This window comes from Oncorhynchus nerka, linkage group LG22 (genome assembly GCF_034236695.1).
Source record: "Oncorhynchus nerka isolate Pitt River linkage group LG22, Oner_Uvic_2.0, whole genome shotgun sequence".
Taxonomy (NCBI): domain Eukaryota; kingdom Metazoa; phylum Chordata; class Actinopteri; order Salmoniformes; family Salmonidae; genus Oncorhynchus; species Oncorhynchus nerka.
In genome coordinates this window covers 7,796,521-7,815,360 of record NC_088417.1, presented here as the reverse complement: position 1 = coordinate 7,815,360, position 18,840 = coordinate 7,796,521, and the positions used below count along the sequence as shown (strand labels likewise).

Below are 18,840 nucleotides of genomic sequence, written 5' to 3'. Positions count from 1 at the left end.
TCACCCATACTCAAGATATCACCCATACTCAAGATATCACCCATACTCACTATAAAATCACCCACTTACTATAATCACCCATACCCACTAATCACCCATACTCACCTAATCACCCATACTCACCTAATCACCCATACTCACCTAATCACCCCTCACCATATCACCCCCTCACCTAATCACCCCTCACCTAATCACCCCCTCACCTAATCACCTCACCTAATCACCCCTCACCTAATCACCCCCTCACCTAATCACCCCTCACCTAATCACCCCTCACCTAATCACCCCCTCACCTAATCACCCCCTCACCTAATCACCCCCTCACCTAATCACCCCCTCACCATATCACCCATACTCACTATAAATCACCCATACTCACTATAAATCACCCATATTCACCCATACTCACTATAAATCACCCACTCACTATAAATCACCCATACTCACTATAAATTACCCATACTCACTATAAATCACCCATACTCACTATAAATCACCCATACTCACTATAAATTACCCATACTCACTATAAATCACCCATACTCACTATAAATCACCCATATTCACCCATACTCACTATAAATCACCCACTCACTATAAATCACCCATACTCACTATAAATCACCCATACTCACTATAAATCACCCATACTCACTATAAATCACCCATATTCACCCATACTCACTATAAATCACCCACTCACTATAAATCACCCATACTCACTATAAATCACCCATACTCACTATAAATCACCCATACTCACTATAAATCACCCATACTCACTATAAATTACCCATACTCACTATAAATCACCCATACTCACTATAAATCACCCATACTCACTATAAATCACCCATACTCACTATAAATCACCCATACTCACTATAAATCACCCATACTCACTATAAATCACCCATATTCACCCATACTCACTATAAATCACCCACTCACTATAAATCACCCATACTCACTATAAATTACCCATACTCACTATAAATTACCCATACTCACTATAAATCACCCATACTCACTATAAATCACCCATACTCACTATAAATTACCCATACTCACCATATCACCCATCCTCACCCATATTCAATATTATCACCCATATCACCCACACTATTTCACCCTATCACGAATACTCAACACTATTCACTATATCACCCATATTCACCCTAATACAATATTCACTATATCACCCATATTCACCCTAATACAATATTCACTATATCACCCATATTCACCCTAATACAATATTCACAATATCACCCATATTCACCCTAATACAATATTCACCCTAATACAATATTCACTATATCACTCATATTCACCCTAATACAATATTCACTATATCACCCATATTCACCCTAATACAATATTCACTATATCACCCATATTCACCCTAATACAATATTCACTATATCACCCATATTCACCCTAATACAATATTCACTATATCACCCATATTCACCCTAATACAATATTCACTATATCACCCATATTCACCCTAATACAATATTCACTATATCACCCATATTCACCCTAATACAATATTCACAATATCACCCATATTCACCCTAATACAATATTCACCCTAATACAATATTCACTATATCACCCATATTCACCCTAATACAATATTCACTATATCACCCATATTCACCCTAATACAATATTCACTATATCACCCATATTCACCCTAATACAATATTCACTATATCACCCATAGGGACGTGGTCAAAAGTAATGCACGGCGGCAGGTAGCCTAGTGGTTAGAGCAGGGGTGTCAAACATACGGCCCGCGGGCCGGAACCGGCCCCCAAGGAGGTTCGATCAGGCCCGCAGGATAATTTGAAAGTGGAAAAAATGCATAAAAGACATGGAATTAATATTTTTAATTCGCTGCAATTCATGGATTATCCGCTAAGGGGCGCACTCTTTCCATCAGAGTAGAAGACAAGCCGCATCACTGAGACAGACTGAAAACAGCAGACGGTATCAATGCGCCATCTGCTGCTTGTTACGACGTTGTTAATACCTTGGTCTCTACCTCTCCGCTACACCCTCATTAGCCAAAATGTCGTTATCCAAACGGAGAAAAGTAGATAAGGAGTGTAGAATTTTCAAAGAAAAATGGACCACGTCCTATTTATTTACAGAGATGCACGGAAAACCTTCGTGCTTGGTGTGTTTGCAACAAGTTTCGGTATTGAAGGAATATAATATTCGACGCCACTACGAGACTCATCACAGCGAAAAATATGACGGCTTGCAAGGACAACTGAGAAGAGATAAGATTAACGAATTGCTGGCGGGTCTGAGGAAACAGCAGTCAACTTTCATCCAGAGCCGAGAAGTCAGTGAAGCAGCGGTAAAAGCCAGCTACCTAATTGCTAGCGAAATAGCATTAGCATCGAAGCCGTATTCCGACGGTGACTTTGTTAAACGATGCATGATGAAGGCGGCTGAACTTGTATGTCCCGAGAAGCGACAAGCTTTTGCCAATATTAGCCTGACGAGGAATACTATAGCAGAGAGGATTTCGGAACTATCGGCAGATTTAGACAGTCAATTGAAACAGAGAGTCAAGTAATTTAATTGCATTTTCCGTGGCAATGACGAGAGCACTGACATCACAGACGTGGCCCAACTGGCCATATTTATTCGAGGAGTTGATGAGACATTGACTGTTACTGAAGAGTTTCTTGAGTTGGTGCCAATGATGGACACCACAACAGCCGAGGACATTTTCGGCTCTGTCGTTGCTGCATTGGACAGAGTTGGAGTGGACTGGTCCCGCGCTGTCAGCCTGGCTACAGACGGCGCGCCATCCATGGTCGGAAAGAAAGCAGGTGTCGCGACAAAGTTCAAAGACAAAGTACAAGCCCTTAATGGAGGAGATCGTTTCTGGACATTTCACTGTATTTTGCACCAGGAGGCATTGTGTTGCAAGTCGCTGAAAATGGACCACGTCATGGAGGTGGTTGTTCGCACTGTAAATTTCATCCGGTCCAGAGGTCTGAACCATCGTCAGTTTGACAAACTTCTCAGCGACAGCAACATTACCCACAGCCTGCCATACCACACTGAAGTGAGATGGTTAAGCCGAGGCGCTGTGCTGAGGCATTTCTTTGATCTACGAGAGGAAATCGGACAGTTCATGGAGAAAAAAAGGAAAACCGGTGTTGGAATTACAATCTCAGGAATGGCTACGGGACCTTGCATTCTTGGTTGATATTACTGAACACTTGAACAATCTGAACAAAATGTTGCAAGGCCGCAAAAAGTTGTCACACAGTTTTCTGACAACATACATGCATTTAAGTTGAAGCTGACTTTGTGGGAGATGCAACTGGCAAATGGCAACCCTGCTCATTTCCCCTGTCTGAGAGATGTGTGTGTGACCAGACCTGATGCGGACATGAAACGGTACAAAGACAAAATTGCAGGACTACTGCGGGAGTTTGAGAAACGTTTTCAGGTATTTGGTGAACTTGAGACAGAATTTTCAGTTTTTCGCTCACCTTTCACAGTTAAAGCTTCTGATCTGCCGGTCGAAATTCAGCTAGAGATAATTGATTTGCAGTGTGATGCAGATTTGAAGGGCAAATTTGCCTCTGTAGGTCTGGACAGATTTTATCAGTATCTACTACCAGGGTACCCCAAATTAACAGCCCTGGCTGCTAAAATTTTGTGCATGTTTGGGACAACCTACCTTTGTGAACAAATTTTCTCAGTGATGAATATCAATAAAAACAAAAATGCGTTCAAGGCTCACAAACAAGCACTTAAATGACATTCTGAAAGTGACAGCTAGACAGGACATGACACCTGGTGTTGATGCACTTGTACAGGCCAAAAGATGCCAAGTTTCAGGAACAAATACAAGTCCAGACTAGACGAACACCTTTAAAATGCTGCCTTAGATACTGTTTGCATTGAAAGAATACAGCTCTGTGAAGATGAATCCTTACTGTGGTGATTTAAAAAATGTGCACTTTAATGTTAGTCAGCAGCTTCAAAACAAAAGTTGTGTGATGGAATTCTACTGTTCATACAACTCCATAAATGTTCAATTTCGTGGAGCAGTGTAGCAGAGTATGGTATAATTTTAATGGTCCGGCCCACTTGACATCTCCCTAGGCCGTATGTGGCCCACGATGCGAAATGAGTTTGACACCCCTGGGTTAGAGTGTAGAGGTGGCAGGTAGCCTAGTGGTTAGAGTGTAGAGGTGGCAGGGTAGCCTAGTGGTTAGAGTGTAGAGGCGGCAGGTAGCCTAGTGGTTAGAGTGTAGAGGTGGCAGGTAGCCTAGTGGTTAGAGTGTAGAGGTGGCAGGTAGCCTAGTGGTTAGAGTGTAGAGGTGGCAGGGTAGCCTAGTGGTTAGAGTGTAGAGGTGGCAGGTAGCCTAGTGGTTAGAGTGTAGAGGTGGCAGGTAGCCTAGTGGTTAGAGTGTAGAGGTGGCAGGTAGCCTAGTGGTTAGAGTGTAGAGGCGGCAGGTAGCCTAGTGGTTAGAGTGTAGAGGCGGCAGGTAGCCTAGTGGTTAGAGTGTAGAGGTGGCAGGTAGCCTAGTGGTTAGAGTGTAGAGGTGGCAGGTAGCCTAGTGGTTAGAGTGTAGAGGCGGCAGGTAGCCTAGTGGTTAGAGTGTAGAGGCGGCAGGTAGCCTAGTGGTTAGAGTGTAGAGGCGGCAGGTAGCCTAGTGGTTAGAGTGTAGAGGCGGCAGGTAGCCTAGTGGTTAGAGTGTAGAGGCGGCAGGTAGCCTAGTGGTTAGAGTGTAGAGGCGGCAGGTAGCCTAGTGGTTAGAGTGTAGAGGCGGCAGGTAGCCTAGTGGTTAGAGTGTAGAGGCGGCAGGTAGCCTAGTGGTTAGAGTGTAGAGGTGGCAGGTAGCCTAGTGGTTAGAGTGTAGGGGCGGCAGGTAGCCTAGTGGTTAGAGTGTAGGGGCGGCAGGTAGCCTAGTGGTTAGAGTGTAGAGGCGGCAGGTAGCCTAGTGGTTAGAGTGTAGAGGTGGCAGGTAGCCTAGTGGTTAGAGTGTAGAGGTGGCAGGTAGCCTAGTGGTTAGAGTGTAGAGGCGGCAGGTAGCCTAGTGGTTAGAGTGTAGGGGCGGCAGGTAGCCTAGTGGTTAGAGTGTAGAGGTGGCAGGTAGCCTAGTGGTTAGAGTGTAGAGGCGGCAGGTAGCCTAGTGGTTAGAGTGTAGAGGTGGCAGGTAGCCTAGTGGTTAGAGTGTAGAGGTGGCAGGTAGCCTAGTGGTTAGAGTGTAGAGGTGGCAGGTAGCCTAGTGGTTAGAGTGTAAAGGAGACAAGGTAAAAATCTGTCGTTCTGCCCCTGAACAGGCAGTTAACCGACTGTTCCCCGGTAGGCCGTCATTGTAAATAAGAATTTGTTCTTAACTGACTTGCCTAGTTAAATAAAATACCATTTGAGGCACACAAGTGACTGGTGGACTCTTCTCACCTGGGAACAGAGACAGTACGGTCATCAGAGCTCCTACTAGCCTGTTGACTGGGGACACGTAGAACAGGACCTGAGAGAGAGGGGGGACATACACACAGTCATCTATGGGGAGATAAAACACCTCCAGGGAACTTATGCTCGTTCTGTCCCTCTTGGGGTGTATATATACGATGACTGACGACGTGCTCTCTCGCTGTGAGGTCACGGTGTGTGGTATATGTCATTGGGTTGTGATATGCTGTCTGTGCTAAATCACGTGTTCACCTTCTTCTCCAGCAGAATCAGTTTGAAGAGGATCAGAACCTGGGTGGGGGGGGAGGGGTGGGGGGTGGGGGGTGGGGGAGGGGTGGGGGTGGGGGGTGGGTGGGGGGGGTGGGGGTGGGGGGTAGAGAAGGAGAGAGAGAGAGAGAGAGAAGGGGAGAGTTAAAGGAAGCAGGTTAATTAAAGCACAACGATTAAACTACAATCTTTGGCAGATGTTTCCAGGAGGATTTCCCAAATGGCACCCTACACCGTTTATAGTGCACTACTTTCAGACCAGATCCCACAGGGACCTGGGCTACAGCTCGTCGGGCTAGAGTTCTCTGGGCTACAGTTCTCTGGGCTACAGTTCTCTGGGCTAGAGTTCTCTGGGCTACCGCTCGTCGGGTTACGGTTCTCTGGGCTACCGCTCGTCGGGCTACGGTTCTCTGGGCTACCGGTTCTCTGGGCTACGGTTCTCTGGGCCACAGTTCTTCAGGCCACAGTTCTTCAGGCCACAGTTCTCTGGGCTACGGTTCTGGGCTACCGCTCGTCGGGCTACGGTTCTCTGGGCTACCGGTTCTCTGGGCTACGGTTCTCTGGGCCACGGTTCTCTGGGCTACAGTTCTTCAGGCCACAGTTCTTCAGGCCACAGTTCTCTGGGCTACGGTTCTGGGCTACCGCTCGTCGGGCTACGGTTCTTTGGGGGCCTGGTCAAAAGTAGTGCACGATATAGGGAATAGGGTGCCATTTGGGACTCAACTTAAACCTTTACAAGTCATCTGCTTGCCTCAAAACACATGAAATGTACCTTGTGTCGAAAGTGCAGTATTAAATCTCTTGGTGACATACCTGTCGGGAGAGAATGTGAAGAATGTGAAATTTGCCCCAAGGAGGACATTTCTATCACAATGTGTGTCCCAAATTACACCCCCATTCCCTATAGAGGGTAAAACATTTGACCAGAGCTCCATGGGCCCTACATAGGAAATAGGGAGCCATTTTGGATGTCAGCTGAGTGTTCAACGTCATGAGAGAAGACCCCCCCTTGAAAAGATTCAGCCTGTTTCTGTATGCTGGGTTTATCACCATAACAAGTGGCTCAATAGTCACACGTGACAGACATATTTCTGCAGTTAATCTGTTAGAGGCTACAACAATAGACACCTGATCACCCCACAGATGACCAGGGCCTAAAGCCTAACGCAGGGCCTAACGCCTAACGCCTAACGCAGGGCCTATAGCCTAACGCAGGGCCTAAAGCAGGGCCTAACGCAGGGCCTAACGCCTAACGCAGGGCCTAAAGCCTACTGCAGGTCCTAAAGCAGGGCCTAACGCAGGGCCTAACGCAGGGCCTAAAGCCTAATGCAGGTCCTAAAGCCTAATGCATGTCCTAAAGCAGGGCCTAACGCAGGGCCTAAAGCCTAAAGCAGGTCTTAAAGCAGGGCCTAAAGCCTAACGCAGGGCCTAAAGCCTAACGCAGGGCCTATAGCCTAACGCAGGGCCTATAGCCTAACGCAGGGCCTAAAGCCTAACGCAGGGCCTAAAGCCTAACGCAGGGCCTAAAGCCTAACGCAGGGCCTAAAGCCTAACGCAGGGCCTAAAGCCTAACGCAGGGCCTATAGCCTAACGCAGGGCCTAAAGCCTAACGCAGGGCCTAAAGCCTAACGCAGGGCCTAAAGCAGGTCTAAAGCAGGGCCTAAAGCCTAAAGCAGTGTATATAGCAGGGCACTATGAAGGGCACTATGAAGGGTCTATAGCAGGGCACTATGAAGGTTCTATAGCAGGGCACTATGAAGGGTCTATAGCAGGGCACTATGAAGGGCCTATAGCAGGGCACTATGAAGGGTCTATAGCAGGGCACTATGAAGGGTCTATAGCAGGGCACTATGAAGGGTCTATAGCAGGGCACTATGAAGGGTCTATAGCAGGGCACTATGAAGGGTCTATAGCAGGGCACTATGAAGGGCCTAGAGCAGGGCACTATGAAGGGCCTATAGCAGGGCACTATGAATGGTCTATAGCAGGGCACTATGAAGGGTCTATAGCAGGGCACTATGAAGGGTCTATAGCAGGGCACTATGAAGGGCCTATAGCAGGGCACTATGAAGGGTCTATAGCAGGGCACTATGAAGGGTCTATAGCAGGGCACTATGAAGGGTCTATAGCAGGGCACTATGAAGGGCACTATGAAGGGTCTATAGCAGGGCACTATGAAGGGTCTATAGCAGGGCACTATGAATGGTCTATAGCAGGGCACTATGAAGGGTCTATAGCAGGGCACTATGAAGGGTCTATAGCAGGGCACTATGAAGGGTCTATAGCAGGGCACTATGAAGGGCCTATAGCAGGGCACTATGAAGGGTCTATAGCAGGGCACTATGAAGGGTCTATAGCAGGGCACTATGAAGGGCCTATAGCAGGGCACTATGAAGGGTCTATAGCAGGGCACTATGAAGGGTCTATAGCAGGGCACTATGAAGGGCATATAGCAGGGCACTATGAAGGGTCTATAGCAGGGCACTATGAAGGGTCTATAGCAGGGCACTATGAAGGGTCTATAGCAGGGCACTATGAAGGTTCTATAGCAGGGCACTATGAAGGGTCTATAGCAGGGCACTATGAAGGGTCTATAGCAGGGCACTATGAAGGGTCTATAGCAGGGCACTATGAAGGGTCTATAGCAGGGCACTATGAAGGTTCTATAGCAGGGCACTATGAAGGGTCTATAGCAGGGCACTATGAAGGGTCTATAGCAGGGCACTATGAAGGGTCTATAGCAGGGCACTATGAAGGGAATGGGGTGCCATTTGAAGCCAGGGAGAATAGCAGAACAGTTTTACCCAGGAACACTTGGGATCCCTCTAGAGCTGTCCCTCTCAGAGAGCTGTTCATGTGTTCATACAACTCCTACAGACGGAGAGAAAGAGAGAGAGAAAGAGGGGGAGGAAGAGAGAAGGGGGTAGAGAGAGAAGGGGGTCGAGAGAGAAAGAGGGGGAGAGAGAGAGGAGGGGTCGAGAGAGAAAGAGGGGGAGAGAGAAAGAGAGGAGGGGTCCAGAGAGAAAGAGGGGGTCGAGAGAAAGAGAGGAGGGGTCCAGAGAGAAAGAGGGGGTCGAGAGAAAGAGAGGAGGGGTCGAGAGAGAAAGAGGGGGTCGAGAGAAAGAGAGGAGGGGGTCGAGAGAGAAAGAGGGGGTCGAGAGAAAGAGAGGAGGGGTCGAGAGAGAAAGAGGGGGTCGAGAGAGAAAGAGGGGGTCGAGAGAGAGGGGTCGAGAGAGAAAGAGGGGGTCGAGAGAGAGGAGGGGTCGAGAGAGAAAGAGGGGGTCGAGAGAGAGGAGGGGTCGAGAGAGAAAGAGGGGGTCGAGAGAGAGGAGGGGTCGAGAGAGAAAGAGGGGGAGAGAGAGGGAGGGGTCGAGAGAGAAAGAGGGGGAGAGAGAGGAGGGGTCGAGAGAGAAAGAGGGAGAGAGAGAGAGGAGGGGTCGAGAGAGAAAGAGGGTGGAGAGAGAGGGGGTCGAGAGAAAGAGGGGTGGAGAGAGAGGAGGGGGGTCGAGAGAGAAAGAGGGGGAGAGAGAAAAAGAGGAGGGAGAAAGAGAGAGAGGGGGTAGAGAGAGAAAGAGGGGGAGAAAGAGAGAGAGGTGGTAGAGAGAGAAAGAGGGGGAGAGAGAGAGGAGGGGTAGAGAAAGAGGGGGAGAAAGAGAGGAGGGGTAGAGAAAGAGGGGGTAGAGAGAGAGGAGGGGGGCAGTGAGAGAAAGAGTGGGGAGAGAGAGAGGGAGGGGTAGAGAGAGAAAGAGGGGGAGAGAGAGGAGAGGTAGAGAGAGAAAGAGGGGGGAGAAAGGAGGGGTAGAGAGAAAGAGGGGGAGAGATATATGAGGGATAGAGAGAAAGAGGTGGTAGAAAGAGAGGAGGGGTAAAGACAAGGTTCTGAGTTCAATGTTCCACAAACGCGTGAGGTCACACATCATAGAATAAAGTTATTAAAGACTTGGTGACTAAACATCTGACCGTGAAAGAGAGCTGACTGGAAACACTCACCTTCAATATCGAAATCTGTGAGAAGTCTTTCTCCTCAAAGTAGGCGTGTGTGATGAGCTGTAGTTTAGCTTGGAGGAGACCGTACAGAGGCTGGGGAAGAAGGACATCATTGACTAAGTGAAGGGTCGTCACCTGTCGTCTATAATTCAAACTGAATAATGGCTGATTTCACCAATGTGCAACTTCACTGGCTCATTAGAAAAAAAAATAGCGATATTTAATTTTGATTCCAGGAGGAGGCTGTCCACTGACCCAGGGGTCATAGAGGGCCGGGGGTCGTAGGGACAGAGAGGAGTGACCCAGGGGTCATCGGGGGCGTACGGACAGAGAGGAGGCTGTCCACTGACCCAGGGGTCATAGAGGGCCGGGGGCGTACGGACAGGGAGGAGGCTGCCCACTGACCCAGGGGTCATAGTGGGCCGGGGGCCTACGGACAGAGAGGAGGCTGTCCACTGACCCAGGGGTCATAGACGGCCGGGAGCGTACGGACAGAGAGGAGGCTGTCCACTGACCCAGGGGTCATAGAGGGCCGGGGGTCGTACGGACAGAGAGGAGGCTGTCCAATGACCCAGGGGTCATAGAGGGCCGGGGGCCTACGGACAGAGAGGAGGCTGTCCACTGACCCAGGGGTCACAGTGTGACTTTTCATAGAGTGATCCCCACCCCTCTCTCCCTCTTTGTCACATCAGGACACTCAACACTCGACTGAGGACGCACGCACACGCACACACTCACACCACTCGACTAAGGACGCACGCACACGCACACACACTCACCACTCGACTGACACACACACACACACACACGCACCACTCGACTGAGGACACACACACACTCACCACTCGACTGAGGACACACACACTCACCACTCGACTGACACACACACACACTCACCACTCGACTGAGGACACACACACACACACTCACCACTCGACTGAGGACACACACACGCACACACACTCACCACTCGACTGAGGACACACACACACTCACACTCACACACTCACCACTCGACTGAGGACACACACACACCACTCGACTGAGGACACACACACACACACACACACAGACACTCACCACTTGACTGAGGACACACACACACACACACACACAGACACTCACCACTTGACTGAGGACACACACACTCTTCTGGACCGTCTCCCTGGTGACGTCAGCCAGACGGACCTTTAGGGACTGGAAAAGAAAAACAACACTGACGCCTGCAGCTAATGACATGTCAGGAAACAGTCAGGAAACACCGAGAAATGAGTAGAGACTGTAGACCAGTGGTCCTCTGTAGACCAGCTGGTAGAGACTCTACTCTGTAGACCAGCTGGTAGAGACTCTACTCTATAGACCAGTGGTCCTCTGTAGACCAGCTGGTAGAGACTCTACTCTATAGACCAGTGGTCCTCTGTAGACCAGCTGGTAGAGACTCTACTCTGTAGACCAGTGGTCCTCTGTAGACCAGCTGGTAGAGACTCTACTCTATAGACCAGTGGTCCTCTGTAGACCACCGAGAAATGAGTAGAGACTACTCTATAGACCAGCTGGTAGAGACTCTACTCTGTCGACCAGCTGGTAGAGAGACTCTACTCTGTAGACCAGCTGGTAGAGACTCTACTCTGTAGACCAGCTGGTAGAGACTACTCTGTCGACCAGCTGGTAGAGAGACTCTACTCTGTAGACCAGCTGGTAGAGAGACTCTACTCTGTAGACCAGCTGGTAGAGAGACTCTACTCTGTAGACCAGCTGGTAGAGAGACTCTACTCTGTAGACCAGCTGGTAGAGAGACTCTACTCTGTCGACCAGCTGGTAGAGAGACTCTACTCTGTCGACCAGCTGGTAGAGAGACTCTACTCTGTCGACCAGCTGGTAGAGACTCTACTCTGTCGACCAGCTGGTAGTGACGAGGGGGAACCAACCTTAGCTTCTATTTGGCGATAGCAGGAGACTCCGTACACACACTTCACATCTGCTCCAGCGAGAGGAGGGAGGTGGAAGAACACGGTGTCTGAGAAACAACAAAACAACAAATCACATCATTAGCCGCTATTTTCCGGGTCCACCTGCAATAACATGCGTTTGTTTTCACCTGCTAAACGTACACGAATGCACTGCCTGTAAGTCGCTCCAGATAAGAGAGGTATGCAACTCTCTCTGATCTGAGATCTGTCGTAACGTGGTCCTTAGTTAATTAGCCAACAAAAAAACAAAACAAAAAACGGCGACAGCAATTTCAGCACTAGCGAATGAATTACACATTAAGAAGTGAGAATCTGTTGTTTGTAGCGACCGAAAGACGACTCTGAAAATCACCTTGTTAATCTTCCCTCTGTTGTTGTAATCAGCACCAAAACATCGTTAGCCTCACGTACCGATATATAATAACCATAAAAAAATCACATCCTCCATAAAAAAAATCACATCCTCCATAAACTGATGGGATGGAAGGAGGGGCACGTGATTCCAAACATTTGACAGTTATTATTACGGCTACATAAGGCTACATAAGGTTACATAAGGCTACATAAGGTTACATAAGGCTACATAAGGTTACATAAGGCTACATAAGGCTACATAAGGCTACATAAGGCTACATAAGGCTACATAAGGCTACTGCAACGACGCTGTCGGTGTGATGGAGGAGTCAGGCTGTTTTGGTACTAATTACAACAACAACAGAGGGGGAAGATGACAACATTAGAAAGACACTAGACTACATCTGTAATGGATCATGTGGATGTATCTGAGGATCTATGGAAATGTCAGTCAATTAGATCAGAGAATCTGGGGTTCGGACTTGGATCAGGAGGCCAGTGGCCATGACGACGGTAAGAGACGGAGTGTTTTTTTTTCTAACGTTGCTAAGGCATCCTCCACTCTCAGAGCTACAGTCAGGGACACAGACTGCAACCAAGGTCCCATCTCCGTGACTGCAACCAAGGACCCGCCTCCGTGACTGCAACCAAGGACCCGCCTCCGTGACTGCAACCAAGGACCCGCCTCCGTGACTGCAACCAAGGACCCGCCTCCGTGACTGCAACCAAGGACCCGCCTCCGTGACTGCAACCAAGGACCCGCCTCCGTGACTGCAACCAAGGACCCGCCTCCGTGACTGCAACCAGGACCCGGACCCGCCTCCGTGACTGCAACCAAGGAGCCGCCTCCGTGACTGCAACCAAGGAGCCGTCTCCGTGACTGCAACCAAGGAGCCGTCTCCGTGACTGCAACCAAGGAGCCGTCTCCGTGACTGCAACCAAGGAGCCGTCTCCGTGACTGCAACCAAGGAGCCGTCTCCGTGACTGCAACCAAGGAGCCGTCTCTGTCAGCAACAAGGCCAGAGACAGGTCGGGGCAGACAGACTGGACGGCACAGTACAGCTAGCTCTGGTCCAGGGCATTACTCGCGGCTCACTGCCCCTGAGCCTTTAGCGTCAGCAAGCAGCATGTAACACCCTGGACCAGAGCAACAGCACAGCCAAAGGACACATGAAGAGCCACACAGCTGTAGTCTACTAGCTTCCTCTCCTCAGCAGCACAATGCACTGCCCTGCTCTACTCCAATGAACTGTGCCATCCCATGCATGAGTCTCATGTTGCCGTTGCTCCTGTAGCCCAACTGCACTGCAGTGAATCACTCCCTAATCAAAATGTACTGCGTCGGTGAGGTTAATGCACCCGGCCAACAAGCAGCCAGTGAATCACTCACAGACGACACTACAGGGCCTACAGTGTAAAACATGGACTAGGTGAGGACTTGTACAGTTCCAGAGATGATTTCAAATCTGGTTCTACACATACCGGAGTGCAGTTAAACCAATCCTTTTTACTAATACAGATGTAGACCATATGTATAACACAGACTTCATATCTGGGGTGGTAGGGTAGCCTAGTGGTTAGAGCTTTGGACTAGTAACCGGAAGGTTTCAAGTTCATAACCCCCGAGCTGACAAGGTACAAATCTGTCGTTCTGCCCCTGAACAGGCAGTTAACCCACTGTTCCTAGGCCATCATTGAAAATAATAATTTGTTCTTAACTGACTTGCCTAGGTAAATAAAAAATAATATTGTTCAGTTTTCTTATCTTACTAGGCCTATCCGTTACATATCCTTGAAAGAGAAGGACGTGTTGCAAAAATATGACTGTGAATCGAGTCCACTCCCTCCGTCTGTACTGCTTAACGACAACACCGGGTCAAGTAGCAGACCAAAAGGAAAATCAGATCACATGATGAGTGAGTGCTGACTGGCTAACGGCCCGGCCTGTTGGCCTCAGTGACATCATGAACAACAGAAGGAGGCTTGCCAAGATGGAGGGCCTCAAGGCAACACTACCCTGCAGTACAACAGCAGTCACACGCTGCACCACAGCTAGTCTGTATGACCTAACTAGCTTTAAAAAAAATAAAAAATAAACTCTCATTTAACATGAGCACTGCAGTAGCCCAGTTCGGCTATGCCAAACTTGATGACAAAGCAGTCCATTTTTTAATTTTATAATGATTTTTTTACCCCCTTTTCGTGGTGTTTAGTAATTGTTAGTAGCTACTATCTTGTCTCATTGCTACAACTCCCGTACGGAGAGGAGAGAGACGAAGGTTGAAAGCCATGCGTCCTCCGAAACACAACCCAACCAAGCCGCACTGCTTCATAACACAGCGCGCCTCCAACCCGGAAGCCAGCCGCACCAATGTGTCGGAGGAAACACCGTACCCCTAGCAACCTGGTCAGTGTGCACTGCGCCCGGCCTGCCACAGGAGTCGCTGGTGCTCGATGAGACAAGGATATCCCTACCGGCCGAACCCTCCCTAACCCGGACGACGCTAGGCTAATTGTGCGTCGCCCCACGGACCTCCCGGTCGCGGCCTGGCTGCAACAGAGCCTGGGCGCAAACCCAGAGTCTCTGGTGGCACAGCTAGCGCTGCGATGCAGTGCCCTAGACCACTGCTCCACCCGGGAGGCCCTAAAGCTGTCCATTTTAAGGTAATGAGGACTCATCATCAGCAGATTTATTTGACCCTTATTTTAGCAGGTAAGACGCGATAACAGAGTCTCAAAAGGGGTGAAGACGGCGGGGCTAAATGTGACAGAATCATTATTAAACTGTCAGGAGCGGTGTAGTAACACAGGTAGGAGAGGTGGAAAGACAAAAAGAGGAAGTAGCTGGTTGTGTCCCAAATTGCACCCTATGGGCCCTGGTCAAAAGGTAGTGCACTATAAAAGGAAGTGTGCCATTTGGGTTTCATGTAAAGGGTCAGGGGGTCAGGGTGTTATGTACCTTCTTGGTAGTTGTGTGCTCCGTCAGGCAGGGCAAGGAAAGGCAGGTACTTCCACTCCTCAGGCAGGTTGTTGCTGTCATGGCCCTCCTCAGGGATGAGGGGAGGGTAGGAGTATTCCACCTGGGGAAGAGAGAGAAAACACTGCAGATGTCGGCACCTAGAAACCAGCACCCAGAAACCAGCACCCAGAAACCAGCACCCACGATCCATCCTACTAACCTACACACACACAGTTAAAAAGCTCTCCATCTTACTCATGGAACAGATTGGCTCAGCATAGGCCTGGGATTAGCTAAAATGACTCAACTAGAAAGCAAGTCTGTCTTTATTCAGCTAGTCATTATTTAATCTTCTGTTTTACTCCTGGGGCTTAAAATAAGACAGGGAAAATATGAGATCACACAGTCAGAACAACACGCGGGAGTGTAGAGTCAGGACAACACTAGGGAGGGAGTGTAGAGTCAGGACAACACGCGGGAGGGAGTGTAGAGTCAGGACAACACTAGTGAGTGTAGAGTCAGGACAACACGCGGGAGGGAGTGTAGAGTCAGGACAACACTAGGGAGTGTAGAGTCAGGACAACACGCGGGAGGGAGTGTAGAGTCAGGACAACACGCGGGAGGGAGTGTAGAGTCAGGACAACACGCGGGAGGGAGTGTAGAGTCAGGACAACACTAGGGAGGGAGTGTAGAGTCAGGACAACACTAGGGAGGGAGTGTAGAGTCAGGACAACACTAGGGAGGGAGTGTAGAGTCAGGACAACACTAGGGAGGGAGTGTAGAGTCAGGACAACACTAGGGAGGGAGTGTAGAGTCAGGACAACACTAGGGAGGGAGTGTAGAGTCAGGACAACACTAGGGAGGGAGTGTAGAGTCAGGACAACACTAGGGAGGGAGTGTAGAGTCAGGACAACACTAGGGAGGGAGTGTAGAGTCAGGACAACACTAGGGAGGGAGTGTAGAGTCAGGACAACACTAGGGAGGGAGTGTAGAGTCAGGACAACACTAGGGAGGGAGTGTAGAGTCAGGACAACACTAGGGAGGGAGTGTAGAGTCAGGACAACACGAGGGAGTGTAGAGTCAGGACAACACGAGGGAGTGTAGAGTCAGGACAACACGAGGGAGTGTAGAGTCAGGACAACACGCGGGAGTGTAGAGTCAGGACAACACTAGGGAGGGAGTGTAGAGTCAGGACAACACGCGGGAGGGAGTGTAGAGTCAGGACAACACGCAGGAGTGTAGAGTCAGGACAACACTAGGGAGTGTAGAGTCAGGACAACACGAGGGAGTGTAGAGTCAGGACAACACTAGGGAGGGAGTGTAGAGTCAGGACAACACGAGGGAGTGTAGAGTCAGGACAACACGAGGGAGTGTAGAGTCAGGACAACACGAGGGAGTGTAGAGTCAGGACAACACGAGGGAGTATAGAGTCAGGACAACACGAGGGAGTGTAGAGTCAGGACAACACTAGGGAGGGAGTGTAGAGTCAGGACAACACGAGGGAGGGAGTGTAGAGTCAGGACAACACTAGGGAGTGTAGAGTCAGGACAACACTAGGGAGGGAGTGTAGAGTCAGGACAACACTAGGGAGGGAGTGTAGAGTCAGGACAACACGAGGGAGTGTAGAGTCAGGTCAACACGAGGGAGGGAGTGTAGAGTCAGGACAACGCGAGGGAGTGTAGAGTCAGGACAACACTAAGGAGGGAGTGTAGAGTCAGGACAACACTAAGGAGGGAGTGTAGAGTCAGGACAACACGAGGGAGTGTAGAGTCAGGACAACACGAGGGAGTGTAGAGTCAGGACAACACGAGGGAGTGTAGAGTCAGGACAACACGAGGGAGGGAGTGTAGAGTCAGGACAACACGAGGGAGGGAGTGTAGAGTCAGGACAACACGAGGGAGGGAGTGTAGAGTCAGGACAACACGAGGGAGGGAGTGTAGAGTCAGGACAACACGAGGGAGGGAGTGTAGAGTCAGGACAACACTAGGGAGGGAGTGTAGAGTCAGGACAACACGAGGGAGGGAGTGTAGAGTCAGGACAACACGAGGGAGTGTAGAGTCAGGACAACACGAGGGAGTGTAGAGTCAGGACAACACGAGGGAGTGTAGAGTCAGGACAACACTAGGGAGTGTAGAGTCAGGACAACACTAGGGAGTGTAGAGTCAGGACAACACGAGGGAGTGTAGAGTCAGGACAACACGAGGGAGTGTAGAGTCAGGTCAACACTAGGGAGGGAGTGTAGAGTCAGGACAACACTAGGGAGGGAGTGTAGAGTCAGGACAACACTAGGAAGGGAGTGTAGAGTCAGGACAACACTAGGAAGGGAGTGTAGAGTCAGGACAACACTAGGAAGGGAGTGTAGAGTCGGGACAACACTAGGAAGGGAGTGTAGAGTCAGGTCAACACTAGGGAGGGAGTGTAGAGTCAGGACAACACTAGGGAGTGTAGAGTCAGGACAACACGAGGGAGTGTAGAGTCAGGACAACACTAGGGAGTGTAGAGTCAGGACAACACGAGGGAGTGTAGAGTCAGGACAACACGAGGGAGTGTAGAGTCAGGTCAACACTAGGGAGGGAGTGTAGAGTCAGGACAACACTAGGGAGGGAGTGTAGAGTCAGGACAACACGAGGGAGTGTAGAGTCAGGACAACACTAGGAAGGGAGTGTAGTCAGGACAACACTAGGAAGGGAGTGTAGAGTCAGGACAACACTAGGAAGGGAGTGTAGAGTCAGGACAACACTAGGAAGGGAGTGTAGAGTCAGGACAACACTAGGAAGGGAGTGTAGAGTCGGGACAACACTAGGAAGGGAGTGTAGAGTCAGGTCAACACTAGGGAGGGAGTGTAGAGTCAGGACAACACTAGGGAGTGTAGAGTCAGGACAACACGAGGGAGTGCGTGGAAGTACATTAGTGTCTAGTTTGAGACACAGACGCCTCACAAGTCCTCAACTGGCAGCTTCATTAAATAGTACCTGCAAAACACTAGTCTCAACCTCAACAGTGAAGATGCTGGCCTTCTAGGCAGAGTTGCAAAGAAAAAGCCATATCTCAGACTGGCCAATAAAAATAAAAGATTAAGATGAGCAAAAGAACACAGACACTGGACAGAGGAACTCTGCCTAGAAGGCCAGCTTCCCGAAGTCGCCTCTTCAATGTTGACGTTGAGACTGGTGTTTTGCAGGTACTATTTAATGAAGCTGCCAGTTGAGGACTTTGGAGTGTCTCCTTTGAGAAACAGACGCCTCACATGTACTTGTCCTCTGCAGCAGAGGTAACTCTGGGTCTTCCTTTCCTGTGGCGGTCCTCATGAGAGACAGTTTCATCATAGCTCTTGATAGTTTTTACAACGGCACTTTCAAAGTTCCTGAAATGTTCCGTATTGACTGACCTTCATGTCTTAAACAACGGTCCATCATTACATTTATCTTTGCTTATTTGAGCTGTTCTTGCCATTATATGGACTTTGTCTCACCAAATAGGGCCATCTTCTGTATACCCAACCTACCTTGTCACAACTGATTGGCTCAAATGCATTAATTAAGGAAATTATTTCCACAATTTAACAAGGCACACCTGTTAATTGAAATGCATTCCAGGTGACTACCTCATGAAGCTGGTTGAGAGAATGCCAAGACTGTGCAAAGCTGTCATCAAGGAAAAAGGGTGGCTACTTCGAAGAATCTCAAATATATTTTGATTAGTTTGACACCTATTTTTGGTTACTACATGATTCCATGTGTTATTTCATAGTTTTGATGTCTTCACAGTTATTCTACAATGTAGGAAATAGTAAAATGAAGAAAAACCCTGGAGTAGATGTGTCCAAACTTTTGACTGGT

The 18,840-nt window shown here is 49.2% G+C and overlaps 1 protein-coding gene across 2 annotated transcripts in view; it reads right to left on the bottom strand.

Moving 5' to 3' along the window:
• LOC135563732 (late secretory pathway protein AVL9 homolog) overlaps positions 1-18,840 on the bottom strand; it is a 52,791-nt gene that overhangs the window by 27,107 nt on the left and 6,844 nt on the right. Inside the window, exons 2-9 of one of the 2 annotated variants that reach the window (XM_065006882.1) lie at positions 15,002-15,122; positions 11,647-11,735; positions 10,844-10,915; positions 9,722-9,811; positions 8,536-8,602; positions 6,504-6,544; positions 5,717-5,755; positions 5,453-5,522 (exon numbers count right to left, since the gene is read on the bottom strand). In XM_065006882.1, coding sequence (XP_064862954.1) covers positions 5,453-5,522; positions 5,717-5,755; positions 6,504-6,544; positions 8,536-8,602; positions 9,722-9,811; positions 10,844-10,915; positions 11,647-11,735; positions 15,002-15,122 — 589 coding nt within the window. The remainder of the gene's footprint in view (positions 1-5,452; positions 5,523-5,716; positions 5,756-6,503; positions 6,545-8,535; positions 8,603-9,721; positions 9,812-10,843; positions 10,916-11,646; positions 11,736-15,001; positions 15,123-18,840) is intronic. The other variant, XM_065006883.1, reaches the window with a different exon arrangement.